At 36.4% G+C, this 27,237-nt stretch overlaps 2 protein-coding genes across 4 annotated transcripts in view; one reads left to right on the top strand and one right to left on the bottom strand.

The window, feature by feature from the left end:
• Positions 1-24,785, bottom strand: part of KIAA0825 (KIAA0825 ortholog) — a 97,660-nt gene extending 72,875 nt beyond the window's left edge. For 2 of the 3 annotated variants that reach the window (XM_032213259.1, XM_032213260.1), the window contains exons 1-4: positions 24,699-24,785; positions 14,047-14,179; positions 13,152-13,320; positions 10,975-11,650 (exon numbers count right to left, since the gene is read on the bottom strand). In XM_032213259.1, coding sequence (XP_032069150.1) covers positions 10,975-11,650; positions 13,152-13,320; positions 14,047-14,177 — 976 coding nt within the window. In that variant the 5' untranslated portion in view covers positions 14,178-14,179; positions 24,699-24,785. Of the gene's footprint in view, positions 1-10,969; positions 11,651-13,151; positions 13,321-14,046; positions 14,180-24,698 lie in introns of those variants that run through there. The other variant, XM_032213261.1, reaches the window with a different exon arrangement.
• An 18-nt stretch (positions 24,786-24,803) lies between these two features.
• Positions 24,804-27,237, top strand: part of SLF1 (SMC5-SMC6 complex localization factor 1) — a 34,770-nt gene continuing 32,336 nt past the window's right edge. Inside the window, exons 1-2 of the mRNA XM_032213262.1 lie at positions 24,804-24,878; positions 26,792-26,896. Coding sequence (XP_032069153.1) covers positions 26,792-26,896 — 105 coding nt within the window. The 5' untranslated portion in view covers positions 24,804-24,878. The remainder of the gene's footprint in view (positions 24,879-26,791; positions 26,897-27,237) is intronic.

The raw sequence follows: 27,237 nt of genomic DNA, 5'->3' as shown, positions 1-27,237 counted from the left end.
AAACCTATTAATATTAAAAATGTGTTTTAGAAGACAAAAAATAGAGACTAAAATGAGCGGACAATATATTCTGAGCTATTTAGATTTAGTTCTTCTCAAAATGAAAAACTGTATTATCCTCCTACCAGTAAGTAGGTATTTATGTCTATAATAGTTCTATATCGCAAGAAAAATATTTTCAACCTCTGCAAAAAAATTCAGAATATTCTTTAGCACATTGTTATATGGAAAAGCCTCACAATGAGATTATATAATCACATTGAAAAAGGATTTTTAGGAAAGCATTCACAAACCACGTTCCATAAAGTCAATTCAACAGAGTGAAAGTATAGGCTGGGATCCAAAAAGCAGTACAATTAGTTCCACATACACTAGAGAGCTTTGAGCATGTGTTTCTTGAATAGCAGCTGCCATGCCACATGGTAAATCAGTTTTGAAGCACATGGACTTCAAAAAGCAGGTTCTTATGTAATATGGGCTTTATATTCAAAGAAAATACAATCTCACTGGACATGCCTTCCTTTATGGGAAGAAATGTAAACTATCCAGTCATTAGGATACTTCAATGTAATAAAGAAACCATACTATAATTTAAAACAAAACATTTGGCACAAAGCATCTGTGATATTATGGGGCAGTATCTGTATAACTGGAATCCATAAAACTCAATTTTCTTAATGCAAAGATTGATTTGAAAGTTGATGCTGGTATCATTAATATCAATATTAGATATACTGCCATCAATATCAAGTTTTTAGTACAGCACAATCAAATTATAGGAAATAGAATCATACATTTTATGTTTGGCTTGTCTGACTCTTCTGTGGCAAAGAGAAATAAATTGTGAAAATTACTTCCAGAGCCATTTTAGAAGATAATATAGAGATAAGTGTTAAACTCACAATGTATTATAAAAGCGTGCCATTCCTTAATAGTACATTAACAAAACTGTTTTACTAAATAATTTTATTAGGACATTTTTAAATACTTCAGTTAAATCATTAAATGTTAGTAAATATGAAAGTATTTCATTTTTTCCAACCAACAATGTCCTCCATTATGTCCAACAATATATCTGACTATAAAAATTAATTAACTATAAATCCTAAAGCTGTACCACATCCTAGCTTCTTTTGTGACAGAACTTCAATACCAAAATTTATATTTAATACTTACCACTTACTTATCGGTCAAGATATATGAATTGCAATCTTAATTCTTTACGGATAAAAACTACACACATAAAAGAAAAATGGCATTCTAGATTTAAAAAATAGATATATACTGGCCATTGTATTTTGCTTTTAAAGCTTGTTTCAAACATGCCTGCAGTAAACTATATGCTGTACTAAAATGTTTATATTATTCAAGTCTATTACATTGGGGTACCTTTTCAGAAATAGGCTCACAAAAACATTAAGAAAACTGAGAAAAATGTAACTATAGAAATAGATGTGTTAAAAAGTATACATAAAAGTACATCTGAATATTCAAAAGGTTTTTTTAATTTGCAAACCTTTGCTAAAATTGGGTGGAAGGTATAAAATATAATAAACACAAACCAAAATACAATAATTTGTTTACTTGTCAGGAACATGTTTAAAAGAACCATAGTTATTTTCAATTATGAGACTGTATGAAAACATTCTAAACCCTGATTATACTAGGTTTCCAAATCTGGAGACAGTTTTTCTCCCAATGACTGACATCTGGTAAACATACTGCAATATTAAAAGGGACTCTTGGCATTTTAGTAATATATCAAAATAAGCCATAATCAAAATAAATTCACAAATCCATGCCTGTCTGCCTCCCTTCAATTCAGATTTTTGAAAAACTGATAAAGCCCACCATTTGTATAAAAGCCCAGGTTCATATTAATATACCTAGCAGAATATACAGTGGAGGGGAATTGGGATTTAGGAAGAAGAAATGGATCGCATCCTTTGTTAGCAAAAAAAAAAAAGGAATAAATTATTCTGCAATAAAAGACAAACAGAAAATTCACATCTGGTTCAGTATGACAATAGTTAACTGAAGCTGAGAATTGATCCCTCAAACCCATTGTTTTAAAATTTAATCTGAACTATCAGAAAGTAATATTCAAATTTTAAACATGTCTCTCTCACAGATGCCAATTTAATGTGCACCATTTTTAATGAGGTTATTTCTCAAAAAATAAAAAAAATCTAAAGCTAACCAAACTTTATATTATTGAAAGCATGCACAATGCCACACAGCTTAATAGTATCTCAGCAAGGAACACTTAATTAAGTTCTGCTCAGGAGACAGTTGATATGTGTTGAAAAGAGTCTAATAAAGAGGCATGTAACATTTCCCCCCTCAAACAATAGTGTAAGTGCCTTAGGAATCTCTTCAAGAGACCTTCTTAGAAGTCCTTCTTCTTTTAAGTCTCATAGGCATGTATGGTTTCCTTTACAAACTACAGTATGTTTTTAAGAAAACGTAACTTAATAATTATCTCTTAACTTCTTTGTCACACTCTTTTCTTGTTAAAGAAAGTACTTTAATACATAAATCTCATATTGGGTTCAGACCGCTCAAGAGAAGTCAGACCAAAAATTAAATCATTTTATCTTTTATGCTTGGGAGGAAAAATGCAATAATTAGGGGGCATGGTGAGTTATCCTTTTTTTTCTAACTATAGGAAGAACACCCAGGTGTGCAAAAGAGGCTTTGAGATGAAAATAGTGTTTCTAACTGGAAATATTTAGATAAAATGACCAAATTCTGTTTTGTTTGGAAAATCTAGCAAATTAAATTTGCTATTTAACAAAATATTATTGCATAATATACGTGGAAAAAAAATAAAATTATAATACAATTCTTTTAAACATAAGATGTATTATAAACTATGGATAACTTTTTTTTAAATGAAGTAACCCTATCCAAGAAAACTGATGTCCTAAATACAGTTATAAGATTCCCTTTTCATATAATGGCATTAATAAGCGATTTGAATAGTAAGATATTCATAGTATAAATTTCAAAATTCTTTTAGCAAAAATAGATTGAAAACATTTTATCTTCTAAGCTGAAAAGAAGCAAACATTTCAGCATCATATGAACATAATGAAACATTTTCTTCAGCTCAAACAATCTCTAAAGTCTCTAAAATCTCCATTTTCAAAGCATATGTCAGTTTCTAAGGTGAGGGAGGAATAACCCTTCTTCCCTTTCTAATAAAGTAGCAAACTTTCCATTGACATAATGAAAGATTGAGCACTACCCTTAATTTTTTCCCCAAAGTTTAATCATGTCATCAAGAAAAATATTTGTAATATTTTTAGTTTAAGACGTTGAAGCTTTTGTTTGATTCTTTATTGCACCCATTTTATACTGCTTCCTATGCAAATGTATCGGTACGCAGTTTAGAAAATACATCATACAATAATAAAACTATATAAACCATGATGATTAAAAAGTAGACAAAAAAGTAACAACAGACCCACTCCCCTACCATTCGTACATGAAAGGCCTGTACAGATTTTCAACAGGCCCCTAAAGTTATAGTAGGCACCTCACCAGTTTCAGAGGAAAAAGCCTTCTGGAATCAAGGTGCTACTATATAAAAGACTCACTTGTAAGTAACCACCAGATGGCATTGTGCAACTCTTAGCACATTCCCTTAATGATCTCAATAATTAACCAGACTGCAATTGAGAAGAAAGTCAGTTATATAGCCTGTTCAAGTGTTTAGTTCCTATAAAAGGAACTGAATATGGCTCAACAGCCAATTGGCCACAGTAGTTGTTTTAAAGGAAGTGTGGCTTCAGGATAGTTAAGTGTCCTGTCGGCAATCTAGATACCACATTCTGCCTCACTTGCACCTTCTCTACCAAGTGGAAAAACAGTTCCCATTGAAAACATTATATTCGCTAGTGTAACCTAACAGTGCAGATAACTGTAGCTGTCGTGTCCAGGAAAAGGCATATTGATTATATGCACTCCTGGACATTGTAATCACTTAAAACTGCCAGGGGCAGTTACAGTTCAGGAAGCTCTCTCAAAATATGTAAATATTCATTCTGGAAGAATGCAATAGCATTTAGAATATGCAACCCATTCACTCCCATCTGCCATAACCCAGATAACCACCTGCCCTGCCCTTTGCCTTGCCGGGATTCATTTTCAGTTTACTGATCTTTATTCATTCCATCACTGCATTTAGACATTAGGTCAGGACATGTACAGCCTCGTTTGATTCAGGTGTTTTGGAAGAATTATGAGCAATCTACAGTCAAAGGTATTGAAGGTCACTGAAAAAAATCAAATAGCAGATCATGCTTAAGGTCCATCTTATCTTTATAAGCCATTCATTATTTTCCTGAATAATTGTGTGTTTTCAGATACTAGTATTAAAATACATGACAAAAGCAAAAACAAAACATTAAACAACAAGGAAAATTCCAACCAAATATTGGTCATATCAAACTTCCCCTTAAAATACATGAAGGGGACTTGGCAAACTCAGTGCAATAACAGTGATTTATCAATTACAAGTAGTCCTTGGCTTAAGACCAAAATTGAGCCTAGAATTTATGTTGCTAAGTGAGAAATGTGCTGTTAGTTTTGCCCCATTTTGCGACCTTTCTTGTACCAGTTGTTAAGTGAATCACTGTTGGTGTTAAATTAGTAACACGGTTGTTAAGTGAATCTGGCTTCCCCATTGACTTTGCTAATCAAAAGGTCACAAAAGGAGATCGCATGACCCTAGGACATTGCAACCATCATATATGTGAGTCAGTTGTCAAGCATCCAAATGTAAATCTCGTGACCATGGTGATGCTGCAATAAGTCACTTTTTCCAGTACTGTTGTTACTTTGAATGGTCACTAAATGAACTGTTGTAAGTCGAGGACTACCCGTATACTTAGATCACATCCTATAAAATGCAAGAACAGAATCCAAAATGTTCAATACATTTTCCATGAGTATTGTTTCCAAGTCATAACATTTTGGCAACAATTTTCCCTAACAATAAATTAATTCTCTTTCAATACTTTTATGCTAACAGTTAAAAGCAGGAGAATCAGTTTAAGTTATGTTGAGATGAGGAAAAAAGTTTATTCTGAGTAATAATTGCCATCCTCAGTGGGGCACTACCTTTACATGGTTGTCAGGCTTATGTGCTCTGAGGAAAATGAGAGCTATGCCAGAGGTTCCACCATACTAGATAGATCTCATCAGAAGAGTCAGACAAAGACTGTCTCTCCCATAAAAAATATGGTGAGACGTAAACTACAGAAACACATTCCAGCTGGATCATCGTCCATAGAAGGTAAAAGACTGTGTTAGGTGTTGGAATTCCTGGACATTAAATCAAGAACGGTCTACAGGACTCAGGATTGTTGGCTGAGCAATCAGGGCCAGAAGCTGGTTTACCCCATCACAAATAAACAGAGATATTTTTTAAAAACGATCTGTTATTACAGATCAAGCCCAACAAGAATCAGCAGAACTGGAAGAATTGCAAAGGTCTACTCAGAGAAAAGAAAGCCAGAAGTAATTCAGATTGTAAAGGCAAATCAGGGAGAGTTGGCAATAAAGGACAGTTTTCATTGCAAAATCAGGCACCCTCTCCTCTGCCTCAGAAATGAACAAAACTCTTTAACTAAAGAAGTAGAAGAATTGAAACGAATAATAATTAAGCATCACAAAAACAAGGAATAAGATTGTCTGCATTGAAGCTTGTTCCAAAGAAACACTTAGCACAAGGATTAAAAGATATCAATATGGAAGGCACGGTTGTTGGACAATAGTCATAGTTTGGGAGATGTTAATATTAAGGAGGAATCTTTCAAGGAGGCTGACTATCACCTCTACTGTTTGTCGTGGCACTGACTCTTCTGTCAACAATACTGAATAAACTGAATAACTCAGGTCATAGCTCTCAAAACTGAAAAACATCTGCCAGGCTATCCTACCTCTGTGGGATAATAAAATGGATAATTTGAAGCTGTATGGAAAAACATTATCTGAAATAGAATCACTGTTTCACACTGTCTGTATATCCAGTCAAGATATTGCAATAGAAATGTGTCACATTCATGATCAAATAGGAAAAACAGTGACAACTAAAAGAATCAAGATATCTTAGGGAAATACCATCAAGGCTCTGTATGAAGATGATCACTAGAAATATCTGAGCATCCTTCCAGCTGACCACAACAAGCACACTGTAGACAAGAAAAAGGTTAGAAGTTAATACCTCAAGGGAGCAAAGAAAATCTTAAAGTTCAAACTCAATGGAGGAAATATCACCAAGGCAATCAATACCTGGGCAATTCCCTTCATTAGATACTCAGCTGGGACATTGGACTGGACTCAAGCAGAACTGAAGGCCCTGGATAGGAAGACCAGAAAAATAATGACATTAAATCATGCCTTTCATCCTTGCACATTTAGCAAGGAAAATAGTGGGCATGGAATGTTGCAAGTAAACCAGACAATTAAAGAAGAAAAAAGAGGAATGGAAGAATATCTGAACGATAGTGAAGAATATATACTGAAGCTAGTACACCAGGAATGCTTACTGAATATTTGAGTGACCAAATTGTCCTACGAGAAACACCAAATGAAGAACAAAAAAATGATATGGGAAGAGAAAGCATTGCATGGCTAGCACATTTTAAAAAATAGCAGGGAAAACAGATACCTTATTTTTCGGAGTATAAGATATATCTTTTTCCCCCCAAAAAAGAGGGTGAAAATCTGGATGCGTCTTATACTCCAAATGTAACCGCCTGGGTCGTCTGGAGAAGGGGCAGGTGAAGCGGGCACTGCGCAGAAGGCGCAAGGCAAGGCTGCTCGCCGCTCTGCCTGCCCCTTCTCCAGACAACCCAGGGCGGAGGCCAGTCGGTTTCTGCTCCTGGCCGGGGAAACGGATCTGCGATCCCTGCCACCTGAAATGCTCTTTTTCCTCCACAATTGCAAAAACAGGGCATGCGATCCTCCTGGCCAGATCCGTCTCCCGTTCCCAGCAAACCCCTGCGCCTTTGCTTCCTTGGTTGGAGGTTGATTCCACATGCCCATTTTTGGAATAGGGAAGAAAAAGAACACTCCCTCCTCCTCCTTCTCCATCTTCTCTTTCCTCCTGGCCAGATCTGTCTCCCAGGCTAGGAGCAGAAGCCAACTGCCCTCTGCCTGGGTCGTCTGGAGAAGGGGGAGGGTGAACAGCAAGCCGCCTTACCTTACACCTGCCACGCAGTGCCTGCTTCACCTGCCCCTTCTCAGGCAGTTCCAGGCGGCCGAGATCGCAGTAACAGCGTTTTCGGGTAGCACATAACTCAAACCGTCCGAGAAGGGGCAAGTGAAGCAGGCACTGCAGAGATCGTGGTAAAGTCTTTTTGGGTCACAGCACAGTGATCCCAGCCACCTGGGTCATCTGGAAAAGGGGCAGTTGAAGTGGGAGCTGCAGAGATCATGATAAAGCCTTTTCGGGTGGCAGCGCAGGAATCTTAGCTGCCTGGATATTCTGGAGAAGGGGGAGGCTGAGCAGTGAAAGAAAGGCGAGAAGTGGTCCGCCGTGCTGCCTTTGATGCCACCCTTCATGGGGGTCTAGTGGGGAGAGCAAGTGCCATGCTAGAGCCCCGCAAAGGGTCTGGGCCCCCGCATCCGGTGTCCCTCCAAGAGGGCTTCCGTGATCCCGCACACCACCAGTGCTGAGCCAGTCTCTTCAAGCAGCCAGGTCCCCCTTCTGCCCCCATGAAAATCATCCCCCATCCCACGCACTCCAGTTAAATCGGGAAGGTGATAGGGTTTGCTTTAAATGGATTAAAAGACCTGTGCTTCTCGTTACCAAAATCCAAGTGGAAGTGAGGATCCCTGCCACCTTTAACCACCTGAAAATGCAAGGCACACAGGCGGCGATGGTCTATGGCAATCCCTGCAGCCTGGAACAGCTGATTGGTTGTCCAGGCTATTTGCTGTAAGAACACTAGCCAGATTAATACCGAGGCAGAAACTTTTTTTCCTGCTTTTCTTCCCTAAAATTAGGGTGTGTCTTATACCCGGTGTGTCTTATACTCCAAAAGATACAGTAATAACAAGATCTGACAATGGTTAAAAGCAAGAAATTTAAAGAAAAAGGGAAGAAGGCAACAGAAGAACTAGTTGGAAGACTAGTGCTTAAGAAGGACTACACTTTAAGAACAAGTATTCAAAACCTGAATTGAGAAGACATCAACAGACAGCAAGTGCCATCTATGCAAAGAATCTGAAGATACAATAGACCAAGTTAGCTCCTGCAAGAAGATCACACAAAATGACTACTAACTATGGTATGACAAAGTATTAACAAAGGTGCATAGGAATATCTGCAAGAAATACCATTTGTCTGCAAGCAAGAACTGATGGGACTACAAAATAGACAAAGTAATAGAAAATGAAAAAGCGAAAGTGCTCTGGGACTTCAAACAGACATGCATCTGACACATGACACTTCATATTTAACAATTGTCAATATGAAAGACAAAGAGGCCTGTATGGTGGATATTGCATTATACGGAGAAGCTCAATAGAAGAAAAACCACCGAAGAAAATCACAAAATACAAAGATTTGCAAGTAAAAGTGTTATGACTGTGGCAAAAGAAAGCAAAGGTGGTACTAATAAAAATAGAACCCTTGGATGCAATCTCCAAACACTGAGCACCATTTGAACATCAACAGCATTAACAAAATTGTCATTACTCAACTGCCGAATGCAGTTTTATTTGGAACAGTTTACATCCTGTGATGATACTTTTAACACCATCAAACAACATCTGCTTATCTCAGGTCTTTGGGAAGGATTTAATAGGTGGATAAAAATGCCAAATCCAGTCTAAATATATGACGGATGGATGGTGCAACCAACCATATTATTTCCAATCTTTTGGGTAATTATCATCTAGGGTTCTTGTGTTTCTTACATTTTATGCTTTCTCTCTTTCCTCTTTATTAATCAGTTTACTCTGAAGCAATCCCAAGATGAAATTCATTCATTATTCTAATGCTATTAAGTATAATATGCTGAACGTGCTAAAAGGTACTTAAGGTGATTCAAATTATTGTTAAGTTTGGATAACTTTAAGTTTTGATTTTTATATCCTATTTTCATTTTCTGCTATATTGCTCCTATCTACTAAGTTCAACTATGAGCATTATCATATATATTTAATGATTTTTACTGATTCTTTATTGAAATAGAGGAGAAAATAACTGATATTCTTGGGATGGTTCTGGTATTGTTTCTGCAGAATGAGATCATAATGTAGTCTGCCAGTAGTTTATTATATCAAGATGTACGTTTTGGCTGCGTCCCTAAATATAGATTATGTTCAGATCAAGCCATTATAGATTATTCATTAATTTTTATAAATCCATGCTCATAGGTAGGTGTTTATAAGAATATACCTTATGTCTGGAAATATCACCCCATTGATTCAAAGAAACAACTCAAAGATACACATACATGTAAACGTCTAGTCACTCAAAATCTCACCCTACCCAAATAATCATATTAAGATGATCATAAAATTTTCTGCCATACAATTGTAATACAAAGATGATTATATTATATTTCTCTCTGATTTTTTCTATATAAATTCACAAATAAGTCAAAAATTATTGCAACTCAATAATATTTACTTACATAAAATATATTTGAAAGGATTATTTTGATTTGAATTGTAACTTTCATTTTTTTAGAAAGCAGAACTCATTTTTCCTTATAAAGTTTTAGAAGTATCATCTGCTGATTTGTTTATTTCACACGTTAGAATTATTACAGATGATGTTCCCCAAGAGCAGACATGGAAAACTTTTTCATTTATATGATAACAGCACCAACTGAATATTCATTTAAAGTAATATCCTTCCACCTAAAAATAGCTGATGTGTTCTTTTTTCTTTCTTTATCTGTGCATACAGCTCAGCATACAGAAAGAGGAAAATTTGAACCTCCCTTCCTTGTGCTCCAATCTGTCTCCCCTGCCAGTCAGCAGGATGTGGGAGAATGCATGATTGAAATGAAGAAAACAATATGTTGTATTATCTACCCCACTTGGACTGTCAACAAACTAACCAGTTATCTGGTGAGCTGCCAAATTCCAATTGTGCTGGGATAAGATGATACTCAAGCAGCATCTCTACACATGCCATTTCCATTATACAATTGTGGTGACAGAGATTGGAATTTGAAACAGCAGGACAGCAGAAAAAATAAGAATCTGAGACAGGCCATTTATGCAGCTCATGTTCTGTCCAAACATATTCTCTTATTATAGAATTAATAAGATAATTTGATAAAGGTTTATATTACTTTGGCAATTAAAGAAGAAATGCTAATTACTTTAACAATATGAACAATGTGTCCAGGTTTCAGAAATAGATTTCTATTTTTATTTCAAATGCATATGACTCTTTTCAAATTATGTATGCTCAAACAATATGATGAATGTTGTAGTTTAAGATTAATATAATCCATATAAGTAATTATATATTATAATTTTAATAAATATGCTACTTCAAATCTGGATGTAATTAGTGGGTAAAAAACAAAATAAGCCTAGTCTTCTTATATGTATAAAAGCAGTTAAAAGAATACAGAAATTAGATTTCTATCAATCTATACCTTTGACATTTTTGCAGATAATAAATGCACTGTACTTAAAAGAAAAGCAAACTCCCCACCCTCCCCACTAAATTTACCTTTAAAATTGGAAGGTTGTTTCTTCTTTGTTAATGGAGGCAAGCAAGATTATCTTGCTGAATCTTGCCAGGGTTGGGAAGAACTGTAATCCTAAATTTAGGACTGCATTTCTTTAGGTATATATGGCAGTATACTATATATAACCTGACATTAATTACATTCCTGCACTTAAATCTTTTGCTGAAACAGTTAAAATCTGTATCAGAAATTAAACAATAAAGAGAAAACAATTAATGACCATAAAGAAAATGTCACTAACCCACAACTTGAACCATGCCTCTGTTTTTCTTTGAGTTCTTGCTTGTCTTTATATCATGCAGTGCTTTTTCTTTGAGTTGAAGCTCACAAAGCATGTGAAAAACAAAAGTGATTTCTTCAGTGAAGGTATCCAAGTAAGTTTCATTAATAAATTTCAGCACAGAAGAAGAATCAATAATTCCACTTAGTATATATAAATCTTCTTTTATCATTGCACAGAAGGCAGGAATGGAACTATTGTAATTATGAACAATCTTTTCAAAATTCATTTCATCACTCTTACCCTGAGCACATTTTTGCAAAAGATCACTAACCAATTTTTTCTGCATTTTTTGATACTTGACTAGAACTTCAGATTCAGGATAAAGAAATAAGAGATGCTGCAGACACTGGGTTTTAAATTGCAGTTGATGTTGTAAAGTACCAGTTTTTATTTTTTGATTACTTTGCAATTGATGTACTAAGTAGCGTCGAAGATGTAATCTTATATCATCCCAAATGCAGTGAACATCCACTGCTGTATCATCTTCAATACCATGAATGGAACTACTGGATACAAATTCAAAAGATGCTCCACTTGGAGTACAGGGAAATAAGACACCACACTGATTGGAGAGTTCAAGGAGAAATTGAAGAATTATTTCTTCTTGATTTTGTTCATTCTTCAATAATCTTTGCTACGAAAGGATAAATGACAGGAGATATATGTAATACATGAATAACTATTTAAAGTAAATAATACTTAACTTCAAAGGCTTCATCATTATCTAGATTTTTTTCCAAATATATAAATTTCATTTTTATTTTGCCAGTACATTAAAAATTTCCAGGTTCTCTTCAGTGCATATTTGTAAGAAAAATAAATTCCTCTCATCTTTCTAAATCAGCCCTTTTAGTATGTTCTTTTCTTTGAGTTGCATTGCGTCATGAGATAAGGGAATGGCAGCCAGGAGGCAATGATTTTTAACTATGCTCTGGCTTTATGGAATGTCCTCTCCTAGGAACTAAGACTCGTGCCATCCTTCTTAAAGCAGTTTGGGGTAGTAGTTAAGGTACTGGCCTAGAAACCAGGAGACTGTGAGTTCTAGTCCCACTTTAGGCATGAATGCCAGCTGGATAACTTTGGGCCAGTCACTCACTCTGAACCCAACTCACCTCCCAGGATTGTTGTTATGGGAAAAATAGGAGGAGGGAGGAATATTTACTGTCTCAAGTTACTTATAAAGTAATATGGGTACATAAAAATATAATAAATAAAGCATATTCTAAAAGCTGATTAAGATCAAAATTGTCCATGGAACATTGAGTGACTAGTTTTCACTGTTTTTAAACTTCAATAAGTAATTTGCTGCACTTTTCCTGTATTCTGATTAGTTGTTTTTTCATTATTATTCTACATTACATAAATTTTTACTTTAATAATGTTTAATTTAATAATGTTTACTGTGGACATTTTAATAAGAAATATGTTTTACTGGATTACTGTAAACTGCCATTGTGGATGAGCTCTGATAGGATAGATTTCATGATGGCTTTGGCCCTTCAAGATGAGCTGTGGCCCTTCATGATTTCATGATGGCTTTCAATGCCATCAATTACAGCACACTTCTGAACTGGCTTACAGGTTTGGAAATGAGGAGCATTTTTCTTATAGGTTCTCATCCTTCCTCCAAAGTTAACTGTAGTCTGGTGGAGGGGAGTGGGGGAGAATCTAGCCATAAGTCCCCTGATTTACAGGGTGCTCCAGGCTCAACTCTGCTCCTCATTCCTATTTACCTCTATATGAAACTAGTGAAACAGGACATTTATCCACACAAGTTTAAGTATCATTAGCATTACGTTTTTAACTAATTACAAATTTAATCTTATCTAAGAACAGGTTAAAATATTTGTAGCCTAGATGCAACTGATTATATCAAACAGTATTGATCTACCCTCAAGACGTAAGTACTCAAATGAAAAATCTTACATGACTCTAAAATTTTCCATTAAGATTGAAAACCTGGTAAACTAGACATTATTGTCCAAAATTCTACAGTGTTTTGTTAAACATACAAAATTCTCCAATTTTTTTAAAATTTAACTGCTTTACACTAGCAAATAGCAACTAAATTCCCAAAGGAGGCCAAGTGTGCTATAAAGCTTTTCTATCACAAACATAAAAAATAGCATTTTCACCAGTGTTTGGAGAAACTTGATTAATTCTCCTTGATTGGTTGAAGAGAATTTGGTTGAACTGAAATCATGGTTATTTAGCCAATGAAGAAAACTCGTTGTGTCCTGCAGCAACTCATCAGAACAAGTTTCATTTAATTCCAGTTGTAGTTCCTTAAGGCATTGATCCACACTAAACCAAAAAGAAAAATAAGTATTTTAATTATTTTTAATATATTACCTATTTTCTGGAGAATGTCAACATTTTATGTTACCCTATAATTTTGTTATTTAATGTGTCATACAAGAATAATAATATCGTTACTTTATAATTTTAGAAACAATTGGCTATATTCCCACGTGGGCACCTTCAAGACGTCTGGATTTAAATTCCAGGAATTCAGTTTGTCCATTAATTTGGGAAGACCAATGTAAGTAATATGTGTTTAGGAACATCATATGGAAGTATTTGCATAGAAAGGTTGTATGGATTAGAATAGCATCACCATATTGCTACCATACCCAGGGCTGATTTCATTCCAGAAGGTTAGAAAATGCAGTATCCATTTTTCAAATAAAGTTAATTATGTTTGTATAAGACTACCTTATTGGGCTGTGACATCTATACTAATTTGTCATGTTTCCAAAACTACTGACTTGAATCAAAAAGACTATGCTTGCACAGTTACGCAAAGATAACCAGAACAAACTTCTGAAGCAGTCATATACATAAGCCTTGCAAAAATTTGGTTGTTCTAACAATTTGAAAAGAGATGTATCATTTGTGTTCTTCTGTGTTTCAAATAACTGTTCTGTAAAGTTCATAAATGAATAAGCAGCATAAATACAGTAATTAAAAACATTTACAAAACTCTTGGCACTGGATTATATACAATATTGAAAAAATAAAACCGCTTACCATGAAGTATTTTTCTTTATTTTCTCATCAATGTCACCAAGTACCTGTTGAACCTCCAGATTTCCAGGAAATGTGTTTAGCAAACAATCCAAATTCAAAGAATCAAGAGAAAAATCATCTCTCCACTCCATTTCTAAATAAATTAGAAAATAAAATGTCATAGGTATAAAAAGTTGATTGTAAAATTGCTAGCAAATAAAAAACATGAAAATACTTTCTCTTTTCTTTCCCTCAATGGTTGTTGCTTCTTGTTTTTTTTTGGGGGGGGGGGGGGTTGGCAGCATCTATTCTGCTTATCTCTAGGAAAAATAGGCTGCTTACCTGTAACTCTAGAGTATTTTTAGCAGTCACATGTGAATTCACAGAACAGAGTTCTATATCTCTGAAGATTCCCATTCAGAATATTAAGCCCATTCAGAGGTGGGCTTTGGAGCAGAAATATGTTTTTCTGATAATAAACCATAATTACACAGAACTATTATTCTCAGGAATTCCACCAAATGTAGCCATTTTCTTTTCAAATATATCAAAGAAAAGGTGTTGCAGTACAATACTTGGTAGAAAACAATATTTATGTCTCTATAGTCACTTGGAGATTACTCTTATAGATGAGCGGACAATATTTTCATGACTACTACCTATGATTCACATATGTTATTCAGTTGTAAGTTTAATTGCCTTAAGAAGAGACAGGTACTTATGAGGAAGGAAAACATGGTCTTGTCAACTTTAGCATCAATTATATTGAAGGTGCCATTTATGAGATATAAGCCTAAAATGTTAAACTGCCACATAAAGACAGTATATGGGGACCTAAATAACAAAGGGCACTGAATGTTAGCTATTAGCATTTACCATATAGATATTTAATAAATCTTTTCCTTTATAACCGAATATTTAACCATAAAGAACACATACATAAAAATGCATATTTTATCATTTTTTTAGTAAAAAGTTTATATAGCTGGCCATCTCAGCCCAGGTGATTCAGTATAATGAACAAGCAGTGGGTAAAACCACATATTAAAAACTATAGATATCAAAAAATATAAAAATCACATTAATAGTAACATGAAGATACAAATTCTAGGCGAAGAGGGAATAAAAATAGCCAGCTCAATAGTGGAGCCATCTAAGCATGTCTCCAGTTTTCTGAGAGCCCCAGCCTAATATAACAAGATCTTGTGGGTTTTCTGAAATATCAAAAGGATATTGATAATATAATCTGGCAGGGAAGAATGTTCCAGAAGGCAAACATCACAGCAAAGAAAGTACTGTATGTCTTTTGGGACCCACCAAATATACCATATTTTTCAAAGTATAAGATGCACTTCCCTCCCTCCCTAAAAGTGGGTGAAAATTTTTTCTTCCTGTAAATCTAGTTGGGTCTTATAGTCCGGTGCGTCTTACAGCCCAAAAAATATGGTAGGTCCCTAGCTGATAGTATCCTAGCATGCATTCTCTGGCAGATCTAATGGAGTGCACCTAGATAACTGGGGAGAGATGTCCTTCAAATAATCTATGAAGGCTTTAAGAGATCAAAACCAGCATCTTGGAGTCTTGAGAAGCAGAGCAGAAACATAACATGCACCATTCTAGGAATGCACATAACTACTGCATACTGTATGCATTTGTTCTTAAAGTTTGGTCTTCTGCAGCCAAAATTTCTGTTGAGTTGGAAGGAGCTTGTTTTCAACTGGATGCTATTGGACTGCATTGGCTACTACACAAGTTAGCAATTAGAAAATTGATGGTAAGCAGATAATTGACCTGTAGTTGTATATCCCCCTTTTGCTGAATCTTTCATTATCAGGTAGGTTTTTGCTCGAAGTTTGTGTTAAAAGAATATATCTCCTTTTTCCAAGATGGGAGCACACAGGCAAATAAGACACTAGGCACGCTGGAGGTGGATCAGTTTATTTCCCAACAAGAGGTTTGTTCTTACGGGTTACAGAGAAAAATGGGGTTCTGAAACTTTTTATAGAGGGACTGGTAATTTGTGTGGGCTTTGGGGCGCATGGATTGTCTACGTTTTGGTTCTAGCATGTGACTAGAAATTGGCCATGCAGTGCTTTGTTCTGCCAACTCTCCATTTTTGATTTTATCACATCTTTTCTGTATTCTTGTTTCGTCTATTGGACCTTCAATAGATTTTTGTTCTTTACTTCGATTAATAGATGTTTTTGACTTTCTTTTAAATAATCAGCCAGTGCATGTTTTTCTTCTTCAACTGTTTGCTTCACTTGTAATAATCCTCTGCCACCTGATTTTCGGGGCAGGTATAGTCTATCAGTATCACCACGTGGATGTAAACTGTAATGCATTGTCATTAGTTTCCTGGTTTTTCGGTCCAAAATGTCCAAATCAGCTTGTGTCCAGTTAACTATACCAGCTGTGTATCTTATAACTGGTATTGCCCAGGTATTTATGGCCTTGATTGTATTTCCACCATTCAATTTAGATTTCAAAATTTTCCTAATTCTGTTGGTGTACTCTCGCCTGACAATAGTTTTTACTTCTCCATGCTTGATGTTATCCAACTGCAGAATGCCTAAGTATTTGTAGGCTTCATTTCCGCTGCATTTAATTAGTTGGCCATTGGGCATTTCAATTCCCTCACATGTAGTAATTTTGCCCCTTTTTATGGATACAGTGGCACATTTTTCCATGCCAAACTGCATTGAAATATCGGTGCTGAATACTTGGACTGTGTTTGTCAGTGATTGGATTTCTATTTCTGACTTTCCATAGAGTTTCAAATCATCCATATATAATAAATGCGAAATTTTTTCAGCTTCTTTGGCTGTTTGGTAGCCTAATTTCATTTTTTTTTTTAATTACTGATAGTGGGATCATTGCGATGATGAAGAGAAGAGGTGAAAGTGAATCACCCTGGAAAATTCCTCGCTTGATATTAACCATTCCGTAGATCTCATTCCCTACCGCCAACTCAGTTCTCCATTGTTTCATCGCCTTTTCAGTAAAGGATGTAATATTTTTGCTAATGCCAGTTGTTTCTAAGCATTTTATGATCCAACTATGTGGCAGTGAGCCAAATGCCTTTTTGTAATCAATCCAGACCATATTCAAGTTCGTTTTTCTGTTCTTACAATTTTCTAATATCATTTTATCAATTAGAAGCTGATCTTTTGTGCCCCTGCTCCTTCTTTTGTTGCCTTTTTGCTCTACTGGCAAGATGTTGTTTGTTTCCAAATAATCCATCATGTTGTCTGCAATAATGCCTGTGAGTAATTTGAAGGTTGTTGGCAAGCATGTTATTGGTCTGTAGTTTTCAGGTGTTGTTCCTTTAGTTGCATCTTTCTGAATCAAGTATGTTTTTCCAGTTGTCAACCATTCATCAATTTGGCTCTTTTGTAAAATTTCATTCAGTTGCCTGGCCAATATTGCATGTAAACTGGTCAGATATTTGAGCCAGAAACCATGTAATTGTTCCTTTCCAGGTGATGTCCAATTCTTTACCTTTTTAACTCGATTTTTGACCATCTCAGTTGTTATTTCTAATACTTGCATTTGTTTGTTGCCAATGCTTTTCTCAAAGTCATGTATCCACTTTGCTTCCTTGTTGTAGTCCTTACATTTTCCCACAATTCTTTCCAGAATTCAACTGTGGCCTGTTTTTCTGGTTTTTCACTTTTGGTGTCACCATTCACATTAAGACTTTGATAAAAACGCCGTTGGTCTGATCGAAATTGCTGATTTTGTTTATATTGGATGATTCGTGCCTCATATCTTTCAATTTTTCTAGCTGTTGCTGTTATCTGCTGTTTTACAATCTCTACAGCTTCATTGATGTTTCTTGTATCCAATCTATATCTTCTGATTAGCCGATCTATGATTTTGTTGTTTTTAAGCCGTTGCTCATGCATGTTCTTTAAGTTACTAGCATCTGCTCTTAATTTTTTGATTTTTTGTTCTAGACGGATTTTCCACTTTGGCTTTGATGCTTTTTCTGTGTTGTGACTTGGTACTTTAATTTTAATGCCTAGTTCATTAGTGACTATTACAGCTGCGCTGTACATTAACTGGTTTGTTTCCAAGATGGATTCCGGTTCAATTGTTGAAAACACTGCATTAACCATTTTCATGATAGGGGCCAAAATTTTCTTAGGCACGGTTTTTAGTGATGGTAAACGTTGCCTTTCCTCATTAAGCAGAAAATGCTCCATGATCTTATCCTTCAATTCTTTTTGTTTTTGAGTTAGTTCATCAATTATTATTATTTTTTATTTTTATTATAATTATTATTATTATTATACAATTGTATCACAGCGCCCAGTTGTTTCGCCGGATTTGGCATTGGTTACTAGTCGGGCCCCACCCAGGGGCCTAGGACGTCGTAACGTATTTTCGTAATATGCGTGCAGATCCAAGCAGTGCGGCTTTTTGCATTTGACTGATGGTGATTTTGTCAATTTTTAACTGTTTTAAATGTAATTCCAGTGCTTTTGGAATAGCACCAGTGTGCCAATTACCACTGGAATTATCACTGCTGGTTTGTGCCATAGTCATTGAATTTCAATTTTTAAGTCCTGGTATTTTGCTATTTTTTCATGTTCCTTCTCAGCGACCCTGCTATCACCTGGTATTGCGATGTCTATGATTGTGACCTTATTTTTCTCAACCAGTGTGATGTCTGGTGTATTATGCGCCAGTATTTTGTCCGTTTGTATACATAAATCCCACAAGATCTTGACCATCTGATTTTCGGTGACTTTTTCAGGCTGATGTTCCCACCAGTTTGTTGCTGTTTTAATATTATAATTTTTGCACAAATTCCAATGGATCATTTGTGCTACTGAATTGTGCCGCAATATTTATTATTATTATTATACAATTGTATCACAGCGGCCAGTTGTTTCGCCGGATTTGGCATTGGTTACTGGTCGGGCCCCACCCAGGGGCCTAGGACGTCATAACGTATTTTCGTAATATGCGTGCAGATCCAAGCAGTGCGGCTTTTTGCATTTGACTGATGGTGATTTTGTCAATTTTTAACTGTTTTAAATGTAATTCCAGTGCTTTTGGAATAGCACCCAGTGTGCCAATTACCACTGGAATTATCACTGCTGGTTTGTGCCATAGTCGTTGAATTTCGATTTTTAAGTCCTGGTATCTTGCGATTTTTTCATGTTCCTTCTCGGCGACCCTGCTATCACCTGGTATTGCGATGTCTATGATTGTGACCTTATTTTTCTCAACCAGTGTGATGTCTGGTGTATTATGCGCCAGTATTTTGTCGGTTTGTATACGGAAATCCCACAAGATCTTGACCATCTGATTTTCGGTGACTTTTTCAGGCTGATGTTCCCACCAGTTTGTTGCTGTTTTAATATTATAATTTTTGCACAAATTCCAATGGATCATTTGTGCTACTGAATTGTGCCGCAATTTATAATCAGTCTGCGCGGGTTTTTTACAGCAGCTGAGTATGTGATCAACAGTTTCATCAGCTTCTTTGCAAAGTCTGCATTTGGCATCATCAGAGGATTTTTCGATTTTGGCCTTAATGGCATTTGTGCGGATAGCTTGTTCTTGTGCAGCCAGGATTAGTGACTCTGTTTCTTTCTTTAATGTACCTGTTGTTAACCATAACCAAGTTTGTTCACTGTCCACTTTATCTTTTATTTTTTCCAGAAATTGGCCATGCAGTGCTTTGTTCTGCCAACTCTCCATTCTTGATTTTATCACATCTTTTCTGTATTCTTGTTTCGTCTGTTGGGCCTTCAGTAGATTTTTGTTCTTTACTTCGATTAATAGATGTTCTTGACTTTCTTTTAAATAATCAGCCAGTCCATGTTTTTCTTCTTCAACTGTTTGCTTCACTTGTAATAATCCTCTGCCACCTGATTTTCGGGGCAGGTATAGTCTATCAGTATCACCACGTGGATGTAAACTGTAGTGCATTGTCATTAGTTTCCTGGTTTTTCGGTCCAAAAGGTCCAAATCAGCTTGTGTCCAGTTAACTATACCAGCTGTGTATCTTATAACTGGTATTGCCCAGGTATTTATGGCCTTGATTGTATTTCCACCATTCAATTTAGATTTTAAAATTTTCCTAACTCTGTTGGTGTACTCTCGCCTGACAATAGTTTTTACTTCTCCATGCTTGATGTTATCCAACTGCAGAATGCCTAAGTATTTGTAGGCTTCATTTTCTTTGCATTTAATTAATTGGCCATTGGGCATTTCAATTCCCTCACATGCAGTGATTTTGCCCCTTTTTATGGATACAGTGGCGCATTTTTCCATGCCAAACTGCATTGAAATATCGGTGCTGAATACTCGGACTGTGTTTATCAATGATTGGATTTCTATTTCTGACTTGCCATAGAGTTTCAAATCATCCATATATAGTAAATGTGAAATTTTTTCAGCTTCTTTGGCTGTTTGGTAGCCTAATTTCATTTTTTTTAAGATTACTGATAGTGGGATCATTGCGATGATGAAGAGAAGAGGTGAAAGTGAATCACCCTGGAAAATTCCTTGCTTGATATTAACCATTCCATAGATCTCGTTCCCTACTGCCAACTCAGTTCTCCATTGTTTCATCGCCTTTTCAGTAAAGGATGTAATATTTTTGCTAATGCCAGTTGTTTCTAAGCATTTTATGATCCAACTATGTGGCAGTGAGTCAAATGCCTTTTTGTAATCAATCCAGACCATATTCAAGTTCGTTTTTCTGTTCTTACAATTTTCTAATATCATTTTATCAATTAGAAGCTGATCTTTTGTGCCCCTGCTCCTTCTTTTGTTGCCTTTTTGCTCTACTGGCAAGATGTTGTTTGTTTCCAAATAATCCATCATGTTATCTGCAATAATGCCTGTGAGTAATTTGAAGGTTGTTGGCAAGCATGTTATTGGTCTGTAGTTTTCAGGTGTTGTTCCTTTAGTTGCATCTTTCTGAATCAAGTATGTTTTTCCAGTTGTCAACCATTCATCAATTTGGCCCTTTTGTAAAATTTCATTCAGTTGCCTGGCCAATATTGCATGTAAACTGGTCAGATATTTGAGCCAGAAACCATGTAATTGGTCCTTTCCAGGTGATGTCCAATTCTTTACCTTTTTAACTCAATTTTTGACCATCTCAGTTGTTATTTCTAATACTTGCATTTGTTTGTTGCCAATGCTTTTCTCAAAGTCATGTATCCACTTTGCTTCCTTGTTGTAGTCCTTTGCATTTTCCCACAATTCTTTCCAGAATTCAACTGTGGCCTGTTTTTCTGGTTTTTCACTTTTGGTGTCACCATTTACATTAAGACTTTGATAAAAACGCTGTTGGTCTGATCGAAATTGCTGATTTTGTTTATATTGGATGATTCGTGCCTCATATCTTTCAATTTTTCTAGCTGTTGCTGTTATCTGCTGTTTTACAATCTCTACAGCTTCATTGATGTTTCTTGTATCCAATCTATATCTCCTGATTAGCCGATCTATGATTTTGTTGTTTTTAAGCCGTTGCTCATGCATGTTCTTTAAGTTACTAGCATCTGCTCTTAATTTTTTGATTTTTTGTTCTAAACGGATTTTCCACTTTGGCTTTGATGCTTTTTCTGTTGTATGACTAGGTACTTTAATTTTAATGCCTAGTTCATTAGTGACTATTACAGCTGCGCTGTACATTAACTGGTTTGTTTCCAAGATGGATCCCGGTTCAATTGTTGAAAACACTGCATTAACCATTTTCATGATAGGGGCCAAAATTTTCTTAGGCACAGTTTTTAGTGATGGTAAACGTTGCCTTTCCTCATTAAGCAGAAAATGCTCCATGATCTTATCCTTCAATTCTTTTTGTTTTTGAGTTAGTTCATCATTTGGTTCAGTGATAACTGCTTCTATTGGTGGTGGTGTTATTTCCTCCCCAAGAGCTTCTTCTGGGAGTTCTACTATAATGTCTTTAGTTGTGTCTTGAATATCAGTTATTTCCGCTTGTGACATTGTTTTTTGGGTTTTGCAATTTGCCTGAATTTCCTCATGTTCAACTTCACTAAACACTTTATTCCGTATAATAAATCGCCTTTGATCTGCTAGTCGTTGTTCACTAACATTTGAATCTGGATATTGTTGTTTCCATAATTCATACATTCGCTTTAAATAGCCTCTTTTTTCTGGCTCTGAGTTGTAGTAACAGGCCATTATGGCACGGTTTTCATCTGCACTATATTTTTGTCGTTTTGTTTCCTGGTCCACTTGTAGCCCACTTGTCGACGGATGTCCAGGGACCCCAACATCCGCCGCGGCCCTTGTTAACCCGCGCGACGACCGATGCGGTATGGAATTCTTATTTGTTTTTTTCACCATATTGTATGGGTTGGCGGGGTTTTTTTTACGGGACCAGATGCCAACCTGATCCCAACCTTCCTCCTTTCTCATCCGGGCTTGGGACCGGCAACGGCGGAGTTGTTATTATTATTGTTGTTGTTGTTGTTGTTGTTGTTATTATTATTATTATTATTATTATTATTATTATTATTACATGGTTAATCTTTTGTGAGATTCACAGCCTTTGGGGCTAGTTGGTAGCTCAACAGCTCGAGTCCTAACCAAGGACCTAGGAACTGTTAAGGTAACGTCAGAGGATATAAACTGTTCCAAGTAGGGTAGTTTTTTGTAGATTATTATTATTATTATTATTGCTGTTGTTATTGTTATTATTGTTATTATTAAAATAAAATACTAGGTAACATCATCATGATGATTTCTTATGATATTACCTAATCTGGGTAATGAAATGTCTGCAAAAAACCCATCAAATTCAGAAAGCACAAAAGACCCCTCATTTCAATCCTGAGCTACAAATATTCACTTTTTTTGACAATAAAATACTTTCCACAAGACAATTCCTAAAAAGAAAAAATAGGCACTGGCAGACCAATCCACATAGAAGCCAACAAGTGAAGCTTATGTTTTATGCACAGATGAAGAGAAGCAGCAGTGATAAAGAAGCCAGATATGAAAGTGTGTTAGAATTGTAACATTGCAGAAGTGATGGGAACATCAGATGCAGCCAGAATTGTAGGATAGGGAAGACAGAAGTCAACTTGGTTTCTTAGTCATATGAGATTTTTCTTTTGTAACATAATTTTTTAAAATATTCTACAATGTTCTTCAATATCTCATTGAGATATTTATTAAAAAGAGAAAATTTATCTTTGTTGATTTGGGTAAAACATATAAGAAGTAGGTCCAATTATAAAACTTTGTGTAAATGTGGAATTAATAGTTGATTATTGAAATGTATAACAGCCAGTTTCAAATAACATAAGCTTCACAGTGGTTAAGGCATCAGGCTGGAAACTGGAGACCATAAATTCTAGTCCCATGTTAGCCATGGAAGTCAGCTGAGTGAGTTTGGGACAGTCACTTTCAGCCCAATCCACCTCATGGAGTTGTGAGGAAAATGTGTTTCAATATGTTTGCAACTTTGAGTTATTTGTAAAAATAATAAAGGCAGGATATAGATAGAAATAATGCATCTGATGGAAACAAACCATGCAAGAGAATAAACAAAGTTTAATGGATGTTTGTACATCGAGTATGGGGTAAGACATGAATTTATGATGCTTCCTTGGTGGTTTTACCGTACATAATTATATATAGGGAATGCTGTGCTGACATTAGAGATGTTAGTTGGGGATATGAATCTACATGTGGTTTTCAGTATAACTGATGAATGAAAACCCGAGTAAACTCAGTGAATGTTAAATTTATGATGCAATGAAGAGTCTGAATCTTAAAATCAAGGAATTAAGTACTTAAAACAGTTTTGTCTGACAAAGAAAATAGAATGATTGCAAATTATACATAACCAACAAAACAAAAGTGTTAAGTATCTCAATAAAAAGTTAGAAAATGTGTAAGAAAAAAAAGGTGTTCATACGCTGATAATAAAGTTAGCTGGCAGTATATAGGCTGGTGTGAAGAATGTGTCGAAAGAAGCAAAAATAGTTGTAAGCAAGAGCATCTCATAGTTACTTTGTTACACATCAGTAAAAGCTATGTATGTAATCTGTAGTTTATTAAACTACGGTACTTTCCATATAACAGTGAATGAATATGAACTACCCAAGTGTATTTTTATTACACTGTATAAATCCATTTATTTTATTGTTTAAAACATGTATATAGCTGCCCATCTTATATTGAATGGCCGGCTCCAATCCCATTTTTATCAAGATAGTTACAATATAGACTTCTTCAAAAACGCGAGCTTGTACACTCCTGGAAAAAAAAAACCAGTCGCCGTTCAGTGCAGAAGCTGTAATTTACATTGTGGCCTGAGCCAAGATGTAAATACGCCCTCCCGAGGGATATCTCTTACTCCGGATCTTCGAGACATCTTTAAACACCCAACATATCCTGGATTAGGATCTACTTCGTCAGCTGCAGGGAAGGAAGAGGAAACCCTACGCAAAGATAAATGCGTGGGGCAGTTTTCAAAATGCCGCCACACTTTTTTTTTACGGCAGGTCAAGACCCTAAACCTCAGGGAGGGGGAGCACTAAGAGGTTAACGGAAACCGAGTGGAGACCAAGGGAGAGAGGGAGGCAAATGGCCCACATTTTCCGGCGTATCACCTAAGTCTCCCCCCCGCCCGCCTCATTGTGAGGGAGATACATCCCGACGTCACTTACCAGGTAGGCCAGCCGCCCCTGCGTTCCGAGCCTGGTAACCCCGGAGACCAAGCAAGCGTTAGTAGCGACGGCCCGGAACGGCTCAAACATCCGGGGGAGGAGCCAGCGAAGCCTGAACCGCGCGCGGGAACGAGGGAGGAGACTGGAGGAGCTCGCAGGGTCTGGAAGGAACTTTTCGAGGTGAGGGCTCCGTTTGGGTAGCAGCGGGCTGTATAACGTGCAGGAGGGGTGGGGGTGGGGGACGGACAGACGGGCGGCGGCTTTTCCTCAGGGGCTTTTTGGACTCGGTGGACAGAATGTTTTCCCCTTTTGAAGCTTTGGTGGGATGGTGAGAGACACCCGCGGGTGGGAAACCACCGTTTTAAAAAACCGCGGCGTTCTTGAGCAGATGCGCCTCACTTCTTGATAGCTGTTGTTGTTGTTGTTGTTGTTGTTGTTATTCCCATTGTCCCAACGCGGTTGTTTTTGTTTTTTCACCTTACGCTTCTAGCGTAGCAGGATACGTAACTGCGCTAAGAAGGTGAAGAAGTTTGCCTCACTGCGACTGATTGTGAAGTCTGCCCCAAAGGTGCTTTTTTTTTTCCCCAAGAGCCAACTGGACTTTTCCAGTCAGAGCTGAAGAAGCTGCTTGGATGAGAAGCGAAACCTCTTCAAAGAAAAACCAGAAAGTCCAGTTGCCTCTTGGAAAAAAAAATGTTGTGAAGTCTGTTCTTTCTTTCTTTCTTTCTATAGTTATTGCTGTTGGACTTGAAATGTCTTTAGGAGACATGTTAATGCAAGATCGTTAACAATTTGGCTAATCACTCTTCCATGATCACTGGCTTTTGAATCTAGTCCAGTGTGTGTTTAAGTTGAGTTTGTTGTTTAGTATTTTTTACATAGGATTAAAGATTGGTTCTGTTGGTCACGATAATTGAGGTCCTGTTTTAGTTTTATTTCAGATAATCACACTGAAATTAATTGCATATCAAGTTTCGCATAACCCTATACATCCTCTTAATTTTAGTGGGATGCTTGGATGCAGCCCAATATTTGTTTTAACTATGGACATAAACATAATTCCCGTAACTGTAGAAAGAACACTGGCATCATATGAAGCAATTACCTATTGCATAACTGGCTGGCTTATTTGGTGTATTTTAGTTTTCACAGAATTGTATAGCAAAGTAGACAGGACTTCATATCAGGCTGGCAAAGTAAAGTACAAGTCCTGGCAGTTAAGCTGGCATTTATGTCAGCTCTATAATTAGCAGTCATCTGATAATGATGGGTTACTAAGAATTGAGAGTAGGCATCAGAGAAATTAAATGGGAGGGCTGGTTTAATCGTCCTGTGAAAGCAACCACGTTCACCAGAACTGGAGGGCTTTGTCAGAGAATGGTTGCTTGACTGTCTACCATGAAGAAAGCTCAGAATCACGCTGGGTAGCTTTTCATCTGGATAAAGTGTTGGGGGGAAATTAAGGTGCTACCATGTCATTTTTACATCCTCCAGTCACTGTTTGCTCCCAATCAGATGTCTGCTTGCGCCCAAGTTTTTCTATTGGGGATCTGACTAGGAACAATGTCATTCCGCAGGCATTGAACTCCTTGATTGTTGCTTATCAGGAACCTTCAGCTAGCAAGAACAAAATTGCCAACCTCAAAGATGTGCTACTTAGCAGAACTGTCCTAGACAGTTATTTACACACACACACACACACACACACACACACACACGAGCTATGTATGAAAATAAGTGAGTAGGCAGGTTCCCCCCCCCCCACTGCTTTATAACTTCCTAATTGTAAATGTGATTATATCCAATGAGAATATATTTTGTTGGCTTTCTTACTTGAGAAGTACTTGATGGCCATTAATCTTCTGGCCACTCATAAAACGAAAATATGCTGCATTTCCATACCTGCAAGTCTCAGAGCAGCTGTTAGTCAAAACTGACTATATGTTGACTGGTTAGAAGAAATGAAGCAATGTCCTTACTGCTGATCCTTTTAATCCATATATAATGTTACTAAAATTTGAACAGGAACTCATTGATCTCAATATAATTGATGTTTCAGTCATACTTTTTGTTTATATAACTATTTTAAATAGATGGAAGGGAAACCAAAGATTCAGTTAACTGGATTTAAGAATGAAGAAAAGAAGATTCTAATCCAGTTGCTTCTGAAATTAGACTGTGTTTTCTTTAATAGTGAGGTAAGTAATGGTACTTAATAAAATACATAAGGTAATTATGGGCCTAAAGCAGTTTTTATTTATTTCATTTTCATTTTCATTTTATACAATCACTTATATACTGTGCGTAACAAAAAAAAACAAAGAGAAAAAAAAAAAACAAAAAAAAAACCCCCAACATAACACTTCAATCCCCCATACACCCTCTCTTCTCCCCCTCCAACTTTCATTTCACCCCTCCAGCATTCCCCTCTTCTACTTCCCTTCCCCCTCAGACATCTCCCCCTCCCTCCATCTCACCCTCCTTACATTCCCTCTCACTCCCTCTTTACTTCTCCCTCCTCTTTCCCTCTTCTCCTCGC

The sequence above is a fragment of the Thamnophis elegans genome, chromosome 3 (assembly GCF_009769535.1).
Source record: "Thamnophis elegans isolate rThaEle1 chromosome 3, rThaEle1.pri, whole genome shotgun sequence".
In the NCBI taxonomy this organism is placed as follows: Eukaryota; Metazoa; Chordata; class Lepidosauria; order Squamata; family Colubridae; genus Thamnophis; species Thamnophis elegans.
Note: the sequence above shows the minus strand (reverse complement) of the source record. Positions and strands in the feature narration are given on the sequence as shown.